Source organism: Elephas maximus, chromosome 1 (assembly GCF_024166365.1).
Source record: "Elephas maximus indicus isolate mEleMax1 chromosome 1, mEleMax1 primary haplotype, whole genome shotgun sequence".
In the NCBI taxonomy this organism is placed as follows: domain Eukaryota; kingdom Metazoa; phylum Chordata; class Mammalia; order Proboscidea; family Elephantidae; genus Elephas; species Elephas maximus.
Window position 1 is genome coordinate 89,055,755 of NC_064819.1, and position 14,964 is coordinate 89,070,718.

Consider the following 14,964-nt stretch of genomic DNA (forward strand, 5'->3'; position numbering starts at 1 on the left):
GAAAGGATGGTGGGGTACCAGCATTTATATCTGTTTAGAGGGGCAGACAGACAACACTATGAAAAGATAATGTGAACCAGCGAACTGATTATTCAAAGTCTTTGCGCTCATTTTTGCAAATCTAAACAATTTAGCTCTGACCTCTCACGTGTGTTTTTTTGTATCCTCAACTTCACCTTCTTTGGTCCTTCGATTCTATTTTTGTTGATCAGAATAAGTGTATGTAAAGAAGGCACCTTTCACTATACACTGTCACAGAGTAGCAGTAAGCCACCATTTCTCTCCCATTTCTGTTGGTAAGAATTTGTAACATGCCACAATATGCATGAAGACTGTGAACTAGAGAGGACCAGATGGAATTCTGATGGTCTCTGCTGCATAACTAACTACTACCTCAAAACGTAGGGGTTTAAATCCTTTCATTAAATTGCATGATTCTCTGGGTCAGAAACTGGAAAAAGCACAGCCTGAAAGGGTTGATTTTATTTAATAACATCTGGATTCTCAAGTTGGATGATTTGAACAGCTGGGTATTGAATAGGTGAGAGCTGACAAAGTCTTTCTTCCTCTCTCTTTCCCTCTCTCTAGTGTCTCCCTGTGGTTAGCATGTGCTTCTTCACTAGGGAAGCCTCAAAAGGTAGACTTTTTACATGGTGGCTCAGGGACCAACAGACCAAGACAAAACCTTCCAGTTGTCTTAAGACTAGGCCCAGAACTGACCTTAATATTACTTTACTATACTTTATCGGAAACCCTGGTAGCATAGGGGGTAAAAGCTATGTCTGCTAACCAAAAGGTTGGCAGTTTGAATCCACCAGGCGCTCCTTGGGAACCTTATGGGGCAGTTCTACTCTGTCCTATAGGGTCACTATGAGTCAGAATCAACTTGATGGCAATGGGTTTGGTTTTTTTTATATATATATATACTTTATTAGTCAAAGCAGTCACAGGCCAAACCAGCTTCAGCGGAAAAGTTAATATACTGCATTTGAGTCCCTGGGTTGTGCAAAAACTTTAAGCATTCAACTGTTAATAGAAAGATGGAGGTTCAAGTCCACACAGAGTCTACTTGGAAGAAAGGCCTGGCAAGCTACTTCTGAAAAGGCAGCCATTGAAAACCCTGTGCAGCTAAGTTCTACTTCGATACACAAGGTTCGCCATAAGTCAGAGTCAAGTCAACTGTCTTATGCTTCATTTCTGGTGAAGCATTGGTGGTTCAATGGTAGAGTTCTTGCCTTCCATGCAGAGAACCAAGTCCAGTTCCAACAAATGAACCTCGTGATACCCACCGCCCATCTGTTAGTTAAAGTTTACATGTTGCTATGATGCTGAACGGAAGCCCTGGTGATGTAGTGATTAAAAGCTACATCTGCTAACCAAAGATTGGCGGTTCAAATACACCAGGTGCCCCTTGGAAACCCTATGTGGTAGCTCTGCTCTGTCCTATAGGGTTGCTACTAGTCGGAATCGACTTGATGCCAATAGGCTTGGGCTTTGGATACAATTCTGAACAGGTTTCAGTGGAGCTTCCGGATTAAGATGGGCTAAGAAGAAAAGCCTGGCAACCTATTTCTGAAAATCATCCAATGAAAACCTTAAGGATCACAACAGAAACAATCTGTCACTGATCACAAGGATGGCACCGAAACTGAGTTTCAATTGTGCATGGGGTCATCATGAGTCAGCTGCCACATGACAACAGCTAACAACAACAACATAGTTGGACCAATTTGTAGTCTGAATTTCCATTTCCCTAAGCACTTTTTAATATATTTATTGGCCATTTGGGTATTCTTTCATGAAGTGCCTATTTAAGTGTTTCACCCGTTTTTCTATTGGGTTGTCTGCCTTTTTAATTAATCTAGTAGAATATGTGACTAATTATAAAATCTCAGTTGGAAAGCTAGATGACAAACATATTCTCTGACTCTGTTGTTTACCTTTTTATTCCTTTGATGTTGTCTTTGGATGAATAGAGATTTACCTGGATTCTTTAAATTTATTTAATCCTGAAACTTGCACAAATTATTTTTTTAAGAATTTAATATAAACAGAAATTAATAAGAATTAAGTCAATTACATGAAACATTTCACTTAAATATTGTGACTTCTTTAATTTCAGATACTGAATATATAAATTTGTTACTCCATTGGGAAGAGCTGGAAAAATTTTAATAAAAAAAATTTTTAATTATGAAAACAATTTGAAGAACAATTTATGCCTCTACTATGTCACCTAGGAAGCAGTAATATAATATATATTTTAGTTCAGTTAGAGGAGCAAATGATACATATTAAATTATTTTACTATAACCAAAAAAAAAAAACAGTTGCTGGCAAGTCAATTCTGGTTGTTAAATATTCTTCATGACACTCCTGAATGAATACCTCCAAAAGTGTTTACTTCAGCCAGTAAGTCCAGGGATGTAACCACCCTAAGGTCCATTGTTACACTATTCTGGCTTTGGGGATTCCTAGAGGTCTCAAGTGGTGTAAATTCAAACTCCAGGTACTAGGAATGGTAGGACTATAGTTACACCTTCCCAGGAGATACTTTCTTTGTTCCTTTTGTTATTTGTTTTACTCACAGCTTTGGCTACAACAGAGGAACTTCTTTGCAATTTTTTTTTGTTTGTTTATGCATAGACTTTTGTCTGTTACACTTATCAGAAGAAAAAATATGATCAATAAGTCACTATAATGTTTTATTAACTAGATATATAAGTTTTTATTGACTAGAAAAAAAATGTTTGCGAGCAGGGAACCCACCTCCAGAGAAATGAGCTCATCACATTACAGTTTTGATCAGCTCATATACAGTACATAATGTTAGGAGGTTTCCCAAAATAATTGATTGTCAATCACTTAATCAGCAGGAGGCAGCTTGGACTGGTTAAGTTTGTCTGTCTGCATTCTATAGGCTAGTTGTGGCTTTTCTACTTATAATTTTCCCAAAACTGTATCACGAATTTTTAGTTTTGGTCAAGGGTTAAAAGTTACTTTAAAGTGCGGGGAGAGGTGAGGCAGGGGGCAGAGGACTTGCACATTTTCTTTAAAACACTCCTTTCGCTACAACGATATCCTTCAGGAATTCTGGCTTCACCCAAAGGCTCTCAGTTTTTACCAGCTGCTTTATACTGGCCTTTAGTCTTTATTCTACAAGCAAAGTTTCCTTTAACATTGACATTTCCTGGGAAATGAGCTGTCAAAATTCCTCAGGCATTTAATTAAAGAAGAATAAGGGTTGGACTCAACCAATAAGATATTGATGTCTACAGTAAAGTCATATTAATTAAAATGCAGTTTGTTACTGACACAGAAACAAATAAATCAACAGAACAAAATAGAGAGTGGAGGAACAGGCAGTGTGTTTATAAGAACTAGGAATATTATATCTGGGAAGAAAGAAGATCTAATTACTCTAAGTACAGAGAAACAAAGCAGAGCCAATTGTGACTGATTATCTCACAGCATATGTCAGTGTGAACTCTGTTAAAAGAGAGAAACTTAGGACAGGAATTTATAGATTACTCTGAGTACAAAGGAAAATTCACAAAGGTCGCTGACCAATATGGAATGCACCCAGAAATAGATGAACAGAAATAAGGAGACACAGTGACTAAGAAATCACACAAATCCCTTTCTGTGACAAGTGAGAAAGAAAAAAAAAAATTAGTACCAGACATCTTACTTTGATTTTAAGGGATTTCCTCACTCAGGAAACCAAAAATTTATCAAAAAAAAAAAAAAAGCCTTACACAAACTGCCAAAAAGATGACTTTTTTCTTTCACCAGAAGCTGTTCTGTAGCATTGTAAATTTGTTTCTGGCTAGAAAAGGGTCAGTGATAAACTCATTACCTTATGATTTAATGAAAAAGACTGTCAGCTTCCTCAGTTTTAATTTCAGGAGGTCTCATAGCTACTTTTTTTTTTTTTTTTTCATAGCTACAAATGGGTGAAGGGCTAAATCTTCAGGAGCTAGCTATTGTCTTTATACCTCAATTATATTATTAAGTACTTGGTCAACATGGAAATCTGTACCCATTAAGAAAAAAATATTTAAGCTTCTGTGAGATAGCCAATTCTGAGGAGTTCTGCTCTCCCCATTTGGAAATTGTTTATTAAATTATTAAACAGTTGAATATTATTGTTTTGATTTTTTTTACAGTTGTAATTAGCCTGCTTTGAGCTACTTGTTTTTAGAAACAAAATAATCTCCCTGTATGCAGATAGAATGACTGCTAGGATGATTTAGGGGTTGAAATTGGAGCCATTATTCCCTGTCCTTGAGCATAAGGAACATGACCCAGCTGGAGCTGGACTTTCAAGGATTCACAAGGACACATCAGCTGAGACCCAAGGTATAAAAACAATAGCTAGGATGATCTTGGAAAACATCTTCTAGGGAACCTTTCTCATAAACAAATCTTAAGACAGAGGGACCCAAGCGGTGCAGTGGTTATGTTACCAGAATAAGGTCTTGCCTCACACTGGTCAAGAATGAGCAGGTAAGGCACATAGTTTTCCACACAAGCAAAGCTTTATTGAAGTTCTTGCAAGCCGAGACAAAGAGGGCCTAGAACAATGCATATCCCCCTCTCACTGAACAAAAGACAGGCCTGAGTTTTTAAAAGTTCTTGGGTGGGAAAAGATTCATGTTTACTCATGGGCAGAGGCTGGGATATGTTAACTAAAGTGTGCACAGCAGCTTTCCAAGATGGCTCCTGTCCCAGAGGCCTCTGGGATTTGTACCAGGACTTATTATGAGATGTCACGCCTGTGCAGTCTCTTGCTCCTCAGGTTCAATTCCCCCGCTGGGGCTGTAGCCCGTCACTTCCTCTGGTGGAAAGTCACACAAGGGTCACAGATGGATGTTCTGCACGTGTCCCTGGGCCTGGTTTTCTCCAGCTGCTTCTGAAAGCCAACTTTAAGGAAGTTTGTGGACTATTTTTAGATACCCTGCCCCATTGTCCTGGGGAATGGCTTTGTTTCTGTGCCTTGGCCCATTTCTTGTTACTTTGTTTGCAGATTTGGGGCCCCCTCTGTTCCTTGTCTTAATAAGTCCCTAGGTTCCACACCCAACCCCCTATTACCTCCCTGATACAAAAAAAAACCAAATCCACTGCCGTGGAGTTGATTCCAACTCATAGCAACCCTATAGGACAGAGTAGAACTGCCCCGTAGAGTTTCCAAGAAGCGCCTGGCAGATTCGAACTGCCGACCTTTTGGTTAGCAGCCGTAGCACTTAACCACTGCACTGCCAGCGTTTCCACCTCCCTGATAGTATAGTCTATTTCTCTTTTACTTGCTTCTCCTCTAATCACACTAGTTTCTTTGCTCTTTTTCAAATAGGCACCCTCCAATCTCAGGGCCTTTGGTCCCTGTCTTAGCATTTGGTTGCTAACTAAAAGGTCGGCAGTTTGAATCCACTAGCTGCTTCGTGGAAATCCTATGGGGCAGTTCTGCTCAGTCCTATGGGGTTGCTATGAGTGGGAATAGACTCCAAAGCAACAGGCTTTTTTTTTTTTTTAACAGACAAAACCCAAAAAAACCACATATTTTTCTACTGTTATATTTTTCTACTCCCATTGCCCTTGAGTTGATTCCAAAGCTAAAATAGTAAGGCAAGAGAATATGAAGAATTTTTTTTTTAATGGAATTCAAGATAGAAATTCCCCAAGGCTACTTCTTTATATTGCAGGTGTAGAAAAGTATCCTGTTTATTCTTACAACAATTCTTCTCATTACCTAGGGGACACTGTCTCTCAGGACTTCTATGCCTAGAGATCTGTGGCTCATAAAAGGGCAGGCAGAATTTCAGAAAGAAAAAAAGAGGATTTTGAAGATGAAAAGCTTATGCTGCAATCCCCACATGAATTCTCACTTCATATATTTTTCCATTTGTAATCACCTGAGTGTACACCTGAAAAGTAAAAATTTTTCTTACCTATGAATCTGGAAACTTTCAGGTAAGAGAATAAAATAGGAGACAGGCTACAAAGTTGTCCAAATTTTTTGTCTGTTAGTGAGTGATCTGTGCTTGCTAGTATTTTTTTTAATTGTACTTTAAAGGAAAGTTTACAGAGAAAACTAGCTTCTCATTAAACAATTAGTACACATCCTGTTTTTTGACATTGCTTACCAACCCCATGATATGTCAGCACTCTCCCTTCTCGAATTTGTGTTCCCTATTACCAGCTTTCCTGTTCCCTCCTGCCTTCTAGCCCTTGCCCCTGGGCTGGTGTTCCCCTTTAGTTTTGTTTCATTTTATGAGCCTGTCTAAACTTAGGCTGAATGGTGAACCTCAGGAATGACTTCATTACTGAGCTAAAGGGCATCCTGGGGCCATACTCTCAGGGTTTCTCCAGGATCTGTCAGACCTATAAGTCTGGTCTTTTTTGGGGGAGTTAGAATTTTGTTGTATATTTTACTCTAGTACTGTCCAGGACCCTCCATCATGATCCTTGTCAGAACAGTCAGTGGTGGCAGCTGGGCACCATCCAGTTGAGTCAGACTCAGTCTGGCAGAGACCGTGGTAGTTGTGGTCCATTAGTCCTTGGAGCAACCTCTCCCTTGTGTCTTTGGTTTTCTTCATTCTCACTTGCTCCAGACAGTGAAATACCAGTGGAGTATCTTAGATGGCCACTCACAAGGTTTTAAGATCCCAGATGCTACTCACCAAAGTAGAATGTAGAACATTTTCCTTACAAACTATGTTATGCCAATTGAGCTTGGTGTTCCCCAAGATCATGGTCCACATAGCCCCCAGCCCAGCAATTTCACCCCCAGGGAGTCTGGATTTGTCCATGGAGCCTCCGTGACCCTGCTCTGGACAAGATGTGCTGACCTCCCCAAGATGGTGCACTGTCCCACCCCCCACCAAACTCACCACTCTTCTACTACCTATTCAGTGTTTTTGCATCCACACCCCTTCCCTCCCTCTTAACCACCCAAAGATTTTCTTTTTGTGTGTAAACCTTTTCATGAGTTTTTATGGTAGTGGTCTCATACAATATTTGTCTTTCTGTTATTGACTTATTTCACTCACCATAATGCCCTCCAGATTCATCCATGTTGTGAGATGCTTCATAGACCCATCATTGTTCATTGTCATTGCATAGTACTCCATTGCGTGTATGTACCATAGCTTGTTTATCCATTCATCTGTTGATGGGCATCTAGGTTGTTGTTTCCATCTTTTTGCTATTGTGAACAATGCTACAATGAACCTATGTGTGGATATGTCTATTCATATGTTGACTCTTATTTCTCTAGGATATATTTCTAGGAGTGGAATTGCTGGATCATATGGTATTTCTTTTTCTAGCTTTCTAAGGAAGTGTCATATCATTTTCCAAAATGGTTGCATCATTTTACATTTGCACCAGCAGTGTGTAGGAGTTCCAATCTCTCTGCAGCTTCTCCAACATTCAATATTTTCTCTTTTTTTTGATTTGTGCCAGTAATGCTGAGGTGAGATAGTATATCATTGTTGTTTTCATTTGCATTTCTCTAGTGGATAGTCATGCTGAGCATTTCCTCATGTGTCTGTTAGCCACTTGAATGTCTTTTTTAGTGAAGTGTCTGTTCATTTCCTTTGCCATTTCTGCCTTTTTATTGTTGAGGTGTTGATTTTCCTAAAGATTTTAGAGACTAAAACTTTGTTGGATTTCTCATAGAAAATTTTTGTCATAGTCTATCAGTTCTGTTTTTTATTCCTTTGGTGAAGTCTTTTGATGATCATAAGTGTTAAATATTTAGGAGATCCCAGTTATCTAGCTTATCTTCTGGAGTTTGTGTGTTGTTAGTTATGCTTTGTGTCCTGTTAATGCAGTGCATTAAAGCATCTAGGGCTGATTCTATTTTTTTCTTCTATGATCTTTATAGATTTTGGTCTTATATTTAGGTCTTTGATCCACTTTGAATTAGTTTTTGTGTATAGCATGAGATATGCATCTGGTTTCATTTTTTGGCAGATGGATTCGAGTTTTGCCAGCATCATTTTTTAAAAAGACTGTCTTTTCCACATTTGATGGATTTTAGGCCTTGTTGAAGACCAGGTCACTGTAGGTGCATGGATTTACATCTGGGTTCTCAATTTTGTGCCATTATTGTCAATGTATCTTTCATTGTACCAATACCAGGCTGTTTTGACTACCATAGCTGTATTGTAGGTTCTGAGGTCAGGTACTGTGAGTTCTCCTACTTTATTCTCCTTCTTCAGTAGTGCTTTACTTATCTGGGGCCTCTTCCCTTTCCATATAAAGTTAATGATTGGTTTTTCCACTCCTTTAACGGATGCTATTGGTATTTGCATAGAGATTGCATTGTATTTGTAGATTGCTTTAGGTAGAATTAACACTTTTACCATGTTGAGTGTACTTATCCATGAGCATGGTATATTTTCCTATTTATGTACATCTCTTTTGGTTTCTTGAAGTAGTGTTTTGCAGTTTTCTTTGTAGAGGCCTTTTACATCCCTGGTTAGATTTATTTTCTAGTGTTTTATTTTTTAGGGGCTATTACAAATGGTATTATTTTCCTGATTTCTTGTCACTGATTATTGGTTTATAGGAATGCAACTGGTCTTTGTATGTTTATCTTGTATCTTTTTACTCTGCTGAATCTTACTACTTTTTCCAGAAGTTTTCTTGTGGAATCCTTTGGGTTTTCTATGTTTAGTTTCATACCACCCACATTAGGGACAGTTCTACCTTTTTATTTGTGCATGCTAGTATTAAAGATAAATGAGCAGCATTGAAAACAGATGTCCTATTTTATAAATGTATTGTGGTTGTGGATTACAAACCCACATTACTCCCCACATTTTTCTTGTTGCCATTATCATTCTTTCAGTTCAAAATGCCTGGTTCTGTAGACATACTCTAAAGCAAGTCAGTAATCTCTAAATGTTAAAATTTCAGTGAAAGAAATCATGCCAAACAGAGGAGTCTGATTTGTAATTTTTTTTTGTTTTTTGAAATACAGGCAGAGTTTCATTTTCCCAAACACATTTTTTATACAATACTGCATGTAAGACAGAGAATCAAAAGTAATTTTGGCATGTCATCTGTACTTTCAATAGCAATGGTCAAATTTTTTAAATACACAAAATATACATGGCTATAAAAAAGTTTACACTGAATAGTTTGAAGGCAGAAGGCAACCCTTCATGAAGGTGTTGTAGAGATCAGATAATTTCTCAAAACTACTTCCATATATTAAAAATTGAGAACTTCATGGGCTCTCTAATTCATTCAGTTTTTCCCTTTTACCTCAAATCACTTTCACTGGTTTCTCCAACCTTTAATGATTCCCCTTTCATAACAAACCACTCAATCAGCGTCTCTGCTACAGTTCTTACACTTCACTCCAGTGCCTCCCACTCCTACGAATTTCCATCACATCCTTTATCCTTTCCCTCCAATAAGCAAAAGCTAATCCACTACATCTGAAAATGAAAGGAACAAAGAGGAAGCTATTTCACAAAAGTATGCTTTTGTCAGTTTACCTAGAGGACATAGGTTAAGTGCTGGACTACTAGTCAAAAGGTTGGTGGTTCAAACTCGCCCAGAGGCACCTTGGAATTAAGGCCTGGTGATCTATTTCCAAACAAAGTTGTACAAGGGGTGACAAGCACCCAGAGGCAATCTTTAAGTTGTGTCCTTCCCAATTTCAAGATGAATAGACGTTGATAGGTGGGACACATCAGCAGAACACCTTCCCCCCTTTTGTCCAGCTGCCTCAGTCAGGTGCTTTTCATATTCGTGGCACCTCAGATGCCATTCCACTCCTCATCTGCTACCCTCTTGGACTTGCACCTGGGACAAGTGCCCCCACGAACTCCCCTTAAGCATGATGCTTCTGCTCCCAAAATACCACAGCCTTGAAAACCCTATGGAACAGATCCACCCTGAACACATAAAAAAAAAATAAGGATGCCATTAATTGGGATTACCTCCAAACCAACTAATGCTGACAGCAACTTTTTCAAATAACGGAAGAAACAAAGATTCATAAGTTTTGCTGCATCTCAGGAATCAGTTTCAATTTAGTCAAACATTACAGCTTCTTAAAATTAACTTATTTACAATTTTATCAAGTGTTTTAATAGTCACTGAAGAAAACATTATTATTTCAGTTCTGTGAGTGAAATGAAAACTTATGTGTTCCTTTAGTAGAAAACAGAAACTTCTTTTGACTGAAAGGGCAAAAAAGACAAAACATGTTTTTTGAATGAGAACAGCTAGAAACCTGTGGGGACTTTGGAGAGAGCTGATATGCAGCAGACAGTCTTTTGAGGTGATGGAAGGCAACGTGATTGCCAGTGTCATATTAATGGAACTAGAGGTGAACATGTGAATTGCACTTGAGGCAGAATATTCCTTAACATCTAAAGAGTGATGTCATTGCAGTCAAGATAAAAAAAAAAAAATGACCAAAGGAAATAGATCACAAGAGAAGATAGGACTTCAAGGGGATGAAGACATAGATAATTCAAGGAGAGGTCAGTATTCCATGATCTTAGGGAGGAACAGAAGTGCAGATTTTAGGCAGAACTTTATTTGCTCAGGAACTCAGGGATATGATAAAGAAAAAACAGTCCCAGAGCAACTCAAAAATGGAAGCAATGTACCATTTGTAGCCAAAGAAGTAATTTTAGAATTCTACTTAGAGAAAATATTAAGGCTCATGTTACAGGAATAAACTAAGCTTATCAGTAGCTGTAACAATGACAAAAATTTCAAATAAACCTCAGGCTAGTAATATCTGATTAATGTGCCCTCCTTTCCCATGCCAGCTAAGGCTTCATTACCCTCCTATGGATGTGGTTCAGAAAGGGACCAGTAAGAGGATACCTCTAGCCCAATTAAATTCTAAGACAAGGAAAAGCTACTACTACTATTTTAAGGGTTTTTGTTTTCTTGTTTGTTTCTTTAAAGACTTTGTGGTATTTAAAAAACTTAAGGAGTTCTTTCCTTTTTACTTTCATTATGCTAAAGTCCTCCAAGTGGCTTCATAGTAGGTTTAGAGATAGCAGTGTGGTGGAGTACTTAAAATTTGTACCTTATTAGAGCTGATTTGGAAACCCTGGTATCGTGCTGATTAAGTGCTACGGCTGCTAACCAAAAGGTCAGCAGATCAAATCCGCCCAGGTGCTCCTTGGAAACCCTGCGGGGCAGTTCTACTCTTTCCTGTAGGGGCGCTATGAGTCAGAAGTGACTTGATGGCAGTTGGTTAGAGCTGATTTAGGAAGATAAACGGAAGGTGTATCACAATGTAGATATTCACAGGCAGAGAAAATGGGAGGCCTACGACATGCTCTAGATCTCTGAGAGAAAGATGTTAATGATAAATCAAATAAAGAAAAAATAACATTGACTTAGTAAAAGAACAGACATGTAGCCTTAATATTTTACACTTTAATGGCTGGCATTCTATAAAACCTCTGAGGTTGGGATCATGTAAAACAACTATAAAAACAGAACCAGTTGCCATCAACTACATTTGAATCGTGGAGACGCTCTGTGTTACAAAGTAGAACTGTGCTCTATAGGATTTTCCTTGCTGTAATCTTTACAGTAGCAGATCACCAGGCTTTCTACTACAGAGTCATTCAGTGAGTTCAAACCACCAACATTTCTGTTAGTAGTGGAGCTCATACTGTTTTCACCATCCAGGATCCTTCAAAACAACTATATTCTCCCTCAAGATATTTTGTCTTGGTGAGAAAACCCTGGACTGAGAGGATTCTGATTCTCATTAGCGATAGTGCTCCATATGTATTATATTGTCTTTTCTTTTAAGTGATGCTGAATCAAACTTCAGTCAGTGAATTTCTCCTCCTGGGAGTGACAGGCATTCAAGAACTGCAGCCTTTTCTCTTTGTGGTTTTCCTCATCATCTACTTTGTCATTGTGGCTGGGAACGGAGCTATCCTGATGATTGTCATCTCTGATCCAAGACTTCATTCACCTATGTATTTCTTCCTGGGAAACCTCTCATGCCTAGATATCTGCTACTCCACAGTGACACTGCCAAAGATGTTAGAGAACTTCCTCTCTACACACAAAGCAATTTCTTTTGTGGGATGCATAAGCCAGCTTCATTTCTTTCACTTCCTAGGCAGCACAGAGGTCATGTTGTTGGCTGTGATGGCCTTGGACCGCTTTGTGGCTATCTGCAAACCTCTTCATTACACTGTCATCATGAATCATCAGCTCTGTACCCAGATGGCTAGCACAACCTGGGTCATTGGGTTTTTCCATGCCCTGCTACATTCCATAATGACCTCTCACTTGAACTTCTGTGGCTCCAACCAAATCCATCACTTCTTCTGTGATATTAAACCCTTGTTGGAGTTGGCATGTGGGAACATTGAGCTCAACCAATGGCTGCTCAATACTGTCACAGGGACCATTGCTATGGGCCCCTTCTTTCTCACATTTCTCTCCTATTTCTACATTATCACCTATCTCATCTTCAAGACCCATTCTTGCAGCATGCTTCACAGAGCACTGTCCACCTGTGCCTCCCACTTCATGGTAGTCATTCTTCTTTACGTTCCTGTTATCTTCACCTATATTCGTCCTGCCTCAGGTAGCTCCATGGATCAGGACCGGGTCATTTCCATCATGTACACTGTGGTCACTCCTATACTCAATCCACTGATCTATACTTTGAGGAACAAAGAAGTCAAGAAGGCTTTGATCGGGGCAATCAGAAAGAAGCTATGATGTGAAAGATCTAGAGAACTCTTCTAAGGCATAAATAAGCAGACAATGAGAAAGTTGAGATTTGATTTTATACTGCTTCTCAAGTTGTTCAGAATATGTATGAAAGTGAGAACGGAATAAAAGAAACATAAATGATAAAGTTCAGTCTAGTAGGTGTTGTTGTTCTTAGGTTCCATCAAGTCGGTTCTGACTCACAGATACCCTATGCACAACAGAATAAAACACAGCCCATCCCTGTGTCATCCTTACAATTATTGTTGTGCTTCAATAGGTAGGTTATTAGTATAAACAAGTTGGACAAGATCCATGGAACCCTCATGCTGTTGTGTGAAATCAGGTGTAGAAATGTGCCTGTATTACCCATGTACTGGGTAAATAGATACTACTTGGGTTTGTTTATCTCTGTGATTCCTTTAGGTGAGCCCATTTTAATGTGAGTGATAAAATTATTGTGCTTTTATATTTTGAAGATATTTTTAGTGTCATGGTTACTTAATTGTTAAAGCAAATGCTAAATTTCATATGAATTAAGGAGAATTCTTAAAAGGTCTATCATGATTTCTTGTTCACCAAGCAGAGCCAAAGCAGTAATTAAAACAAATGAATTGTTATTACTAATTAACAGAAATAAAATAGTCAATGGATCTTCTAAAGACATCTGGCATCTCTATCTCCAGAGACGTTTTAAAAGTCTACTGGCTAAAGGCAATGCTGAATGTGGGTGAAGTGTGCGCAACTTAACCAAGGTAAGTGACGACACCAAAAAGTATAGAAGAATGGGACATTTTTGGTAACTACTATAACGTATACAATTTTGCAATAATAATCATACACCTACAAGGAAGACCACTTAATATGACGATTATTCAAATTTACACAGTAACCACTAGGGCCAAAGATGAAGAAATAGAAGATTTTTATCAGCTGCTTCAGTATGAAATCGATCGATCATGCAATCAAGATGCATTGATAATTTCTGGTGATTGGAATGTGAAAGTTGGAAAGAAAGAAGAAGGATCAGTAGTTGGAAAATATGCCCTTGGTGACAGAGACAATGCTGGAGATCAAATGATAGAATTTTGCAAGACCAACAAGTTCTTCATTGCATATACCTTCTTTCACCAACACATGGACCTCACCACTTAGAACACACAGAAATCAAATTAACTACATCTGTGGAAAGAGATGATGGAAAACCACAATATCTGCAGTCAGAACAAGACCAGGGGACAACTGTGAAACAGACCATCCATTGCTCATACACAAGATCAAGCTGAAACTGAAGAAAATCAGAGCAAGCCCACAAGAGCCAAAATACGACCTTGAGAATATCCCACCTGAATTTAGAGACCACCTGAAGAAAAGATTTGATGCATTTAACACCAGTAACCAAAGAGCAAGTGAGTTGTGGAATGACATCAAGGACATTATACATGAAGAAAGCAAGAGGTCATTGAAAAGACAGGAAAGAAAGAAAAGACCAAGATGGATGTCAGAGGAGACTCTGAAACTTGCTCTCGAACGTCAAGCAGCTAAAGCAAAAGGAAGAATTGATGAAGTAAAAGAACTGAACAGAAGATTTCAAAGGGTGGCTCAAGAAGACAAAGTAAAGCATTGTAATCACATGTGCAAAGAGCTGGAGATGGAAAACCAAAAGGGAAGAACACTCTTGGTATTTCTCAACCTGAAAGAACTGAAGAAAAAATTGAAGCCTAGAGTTGCAATAGTGAAGGATTCTATGGGGAAAATATTCAACGACACAGGAAGCATCAAAAGAAGATGGAAGGAATACACAGAGCCATTATACCAAAAAGAATTAGTTGATGTTCAACCATTTCAAGATGTAGAATATGATCACAAACCAATGGTACTGAAGGAAGAAGTCCAAGCTTCTCTGAAGGCATTGGTGAAAAACAAGGCTCCAGGAATTGATGGAATATCAATTGAGATATTTCAACAAACAGATGCAGCACTGGAGGTGCTCACTCATCTATGCCAAGAAATATGGAAGACAGCTTCCTGGCCAACTGATTGGAAGAAATCTATATTTATGCCTATTCCCAAGAAAGGGGATCCAACAGAATGTGGAAATTATAGAACAATATCATTAATATCACACACAAGCAAATTTTTGCTGAAGATCATTCAAAGACGGCTGCAGCAGTATATTAACAGGGAACTGCCAGAAATTCAGGCCAGATTAAGAAAAGGACATGGAACCAGTGA

The 14,964-nt window shown here is 38.6% G+C and overlaps 2 protein-coding genes across 2 annotated transcripts in view; one reads left to right on the top strand and one right to left on the bottom strand.

Annotated features, from left to right (window-relative positions):
• The window catches only part of LOC126075492 (olfactory receptor 5V1-like), a 218,902-nt gene that overhangs the window by 99,290 nt on the left and 104,648 nt on the right, over positions 1-14,964 (bottom strand). The gene's annotated exons all lie outside the window — the stretch shown is intronic.
• Positions 11,812-12,738, top strand: LOC126076921 (olfactory receptor 12D2-like). Its single transcript, XM_049885664.1, has one exon. It carries the CDS (start codon positions 11,812-11,814, stop codon positions 12,736-12,738), a length of 927 nt encoding a protein of 308 aa, XP_049741621.1.

Excerpts from the sequence above, each read along its gene's own strand:
- LOC126076921 (XM_049885664.1), top strand. The coding sequence starts at position 11,812 with ATGCTGAATCAAACTTCAGTCAGTGAATTTCTCCTCCTGGGAGTGACA.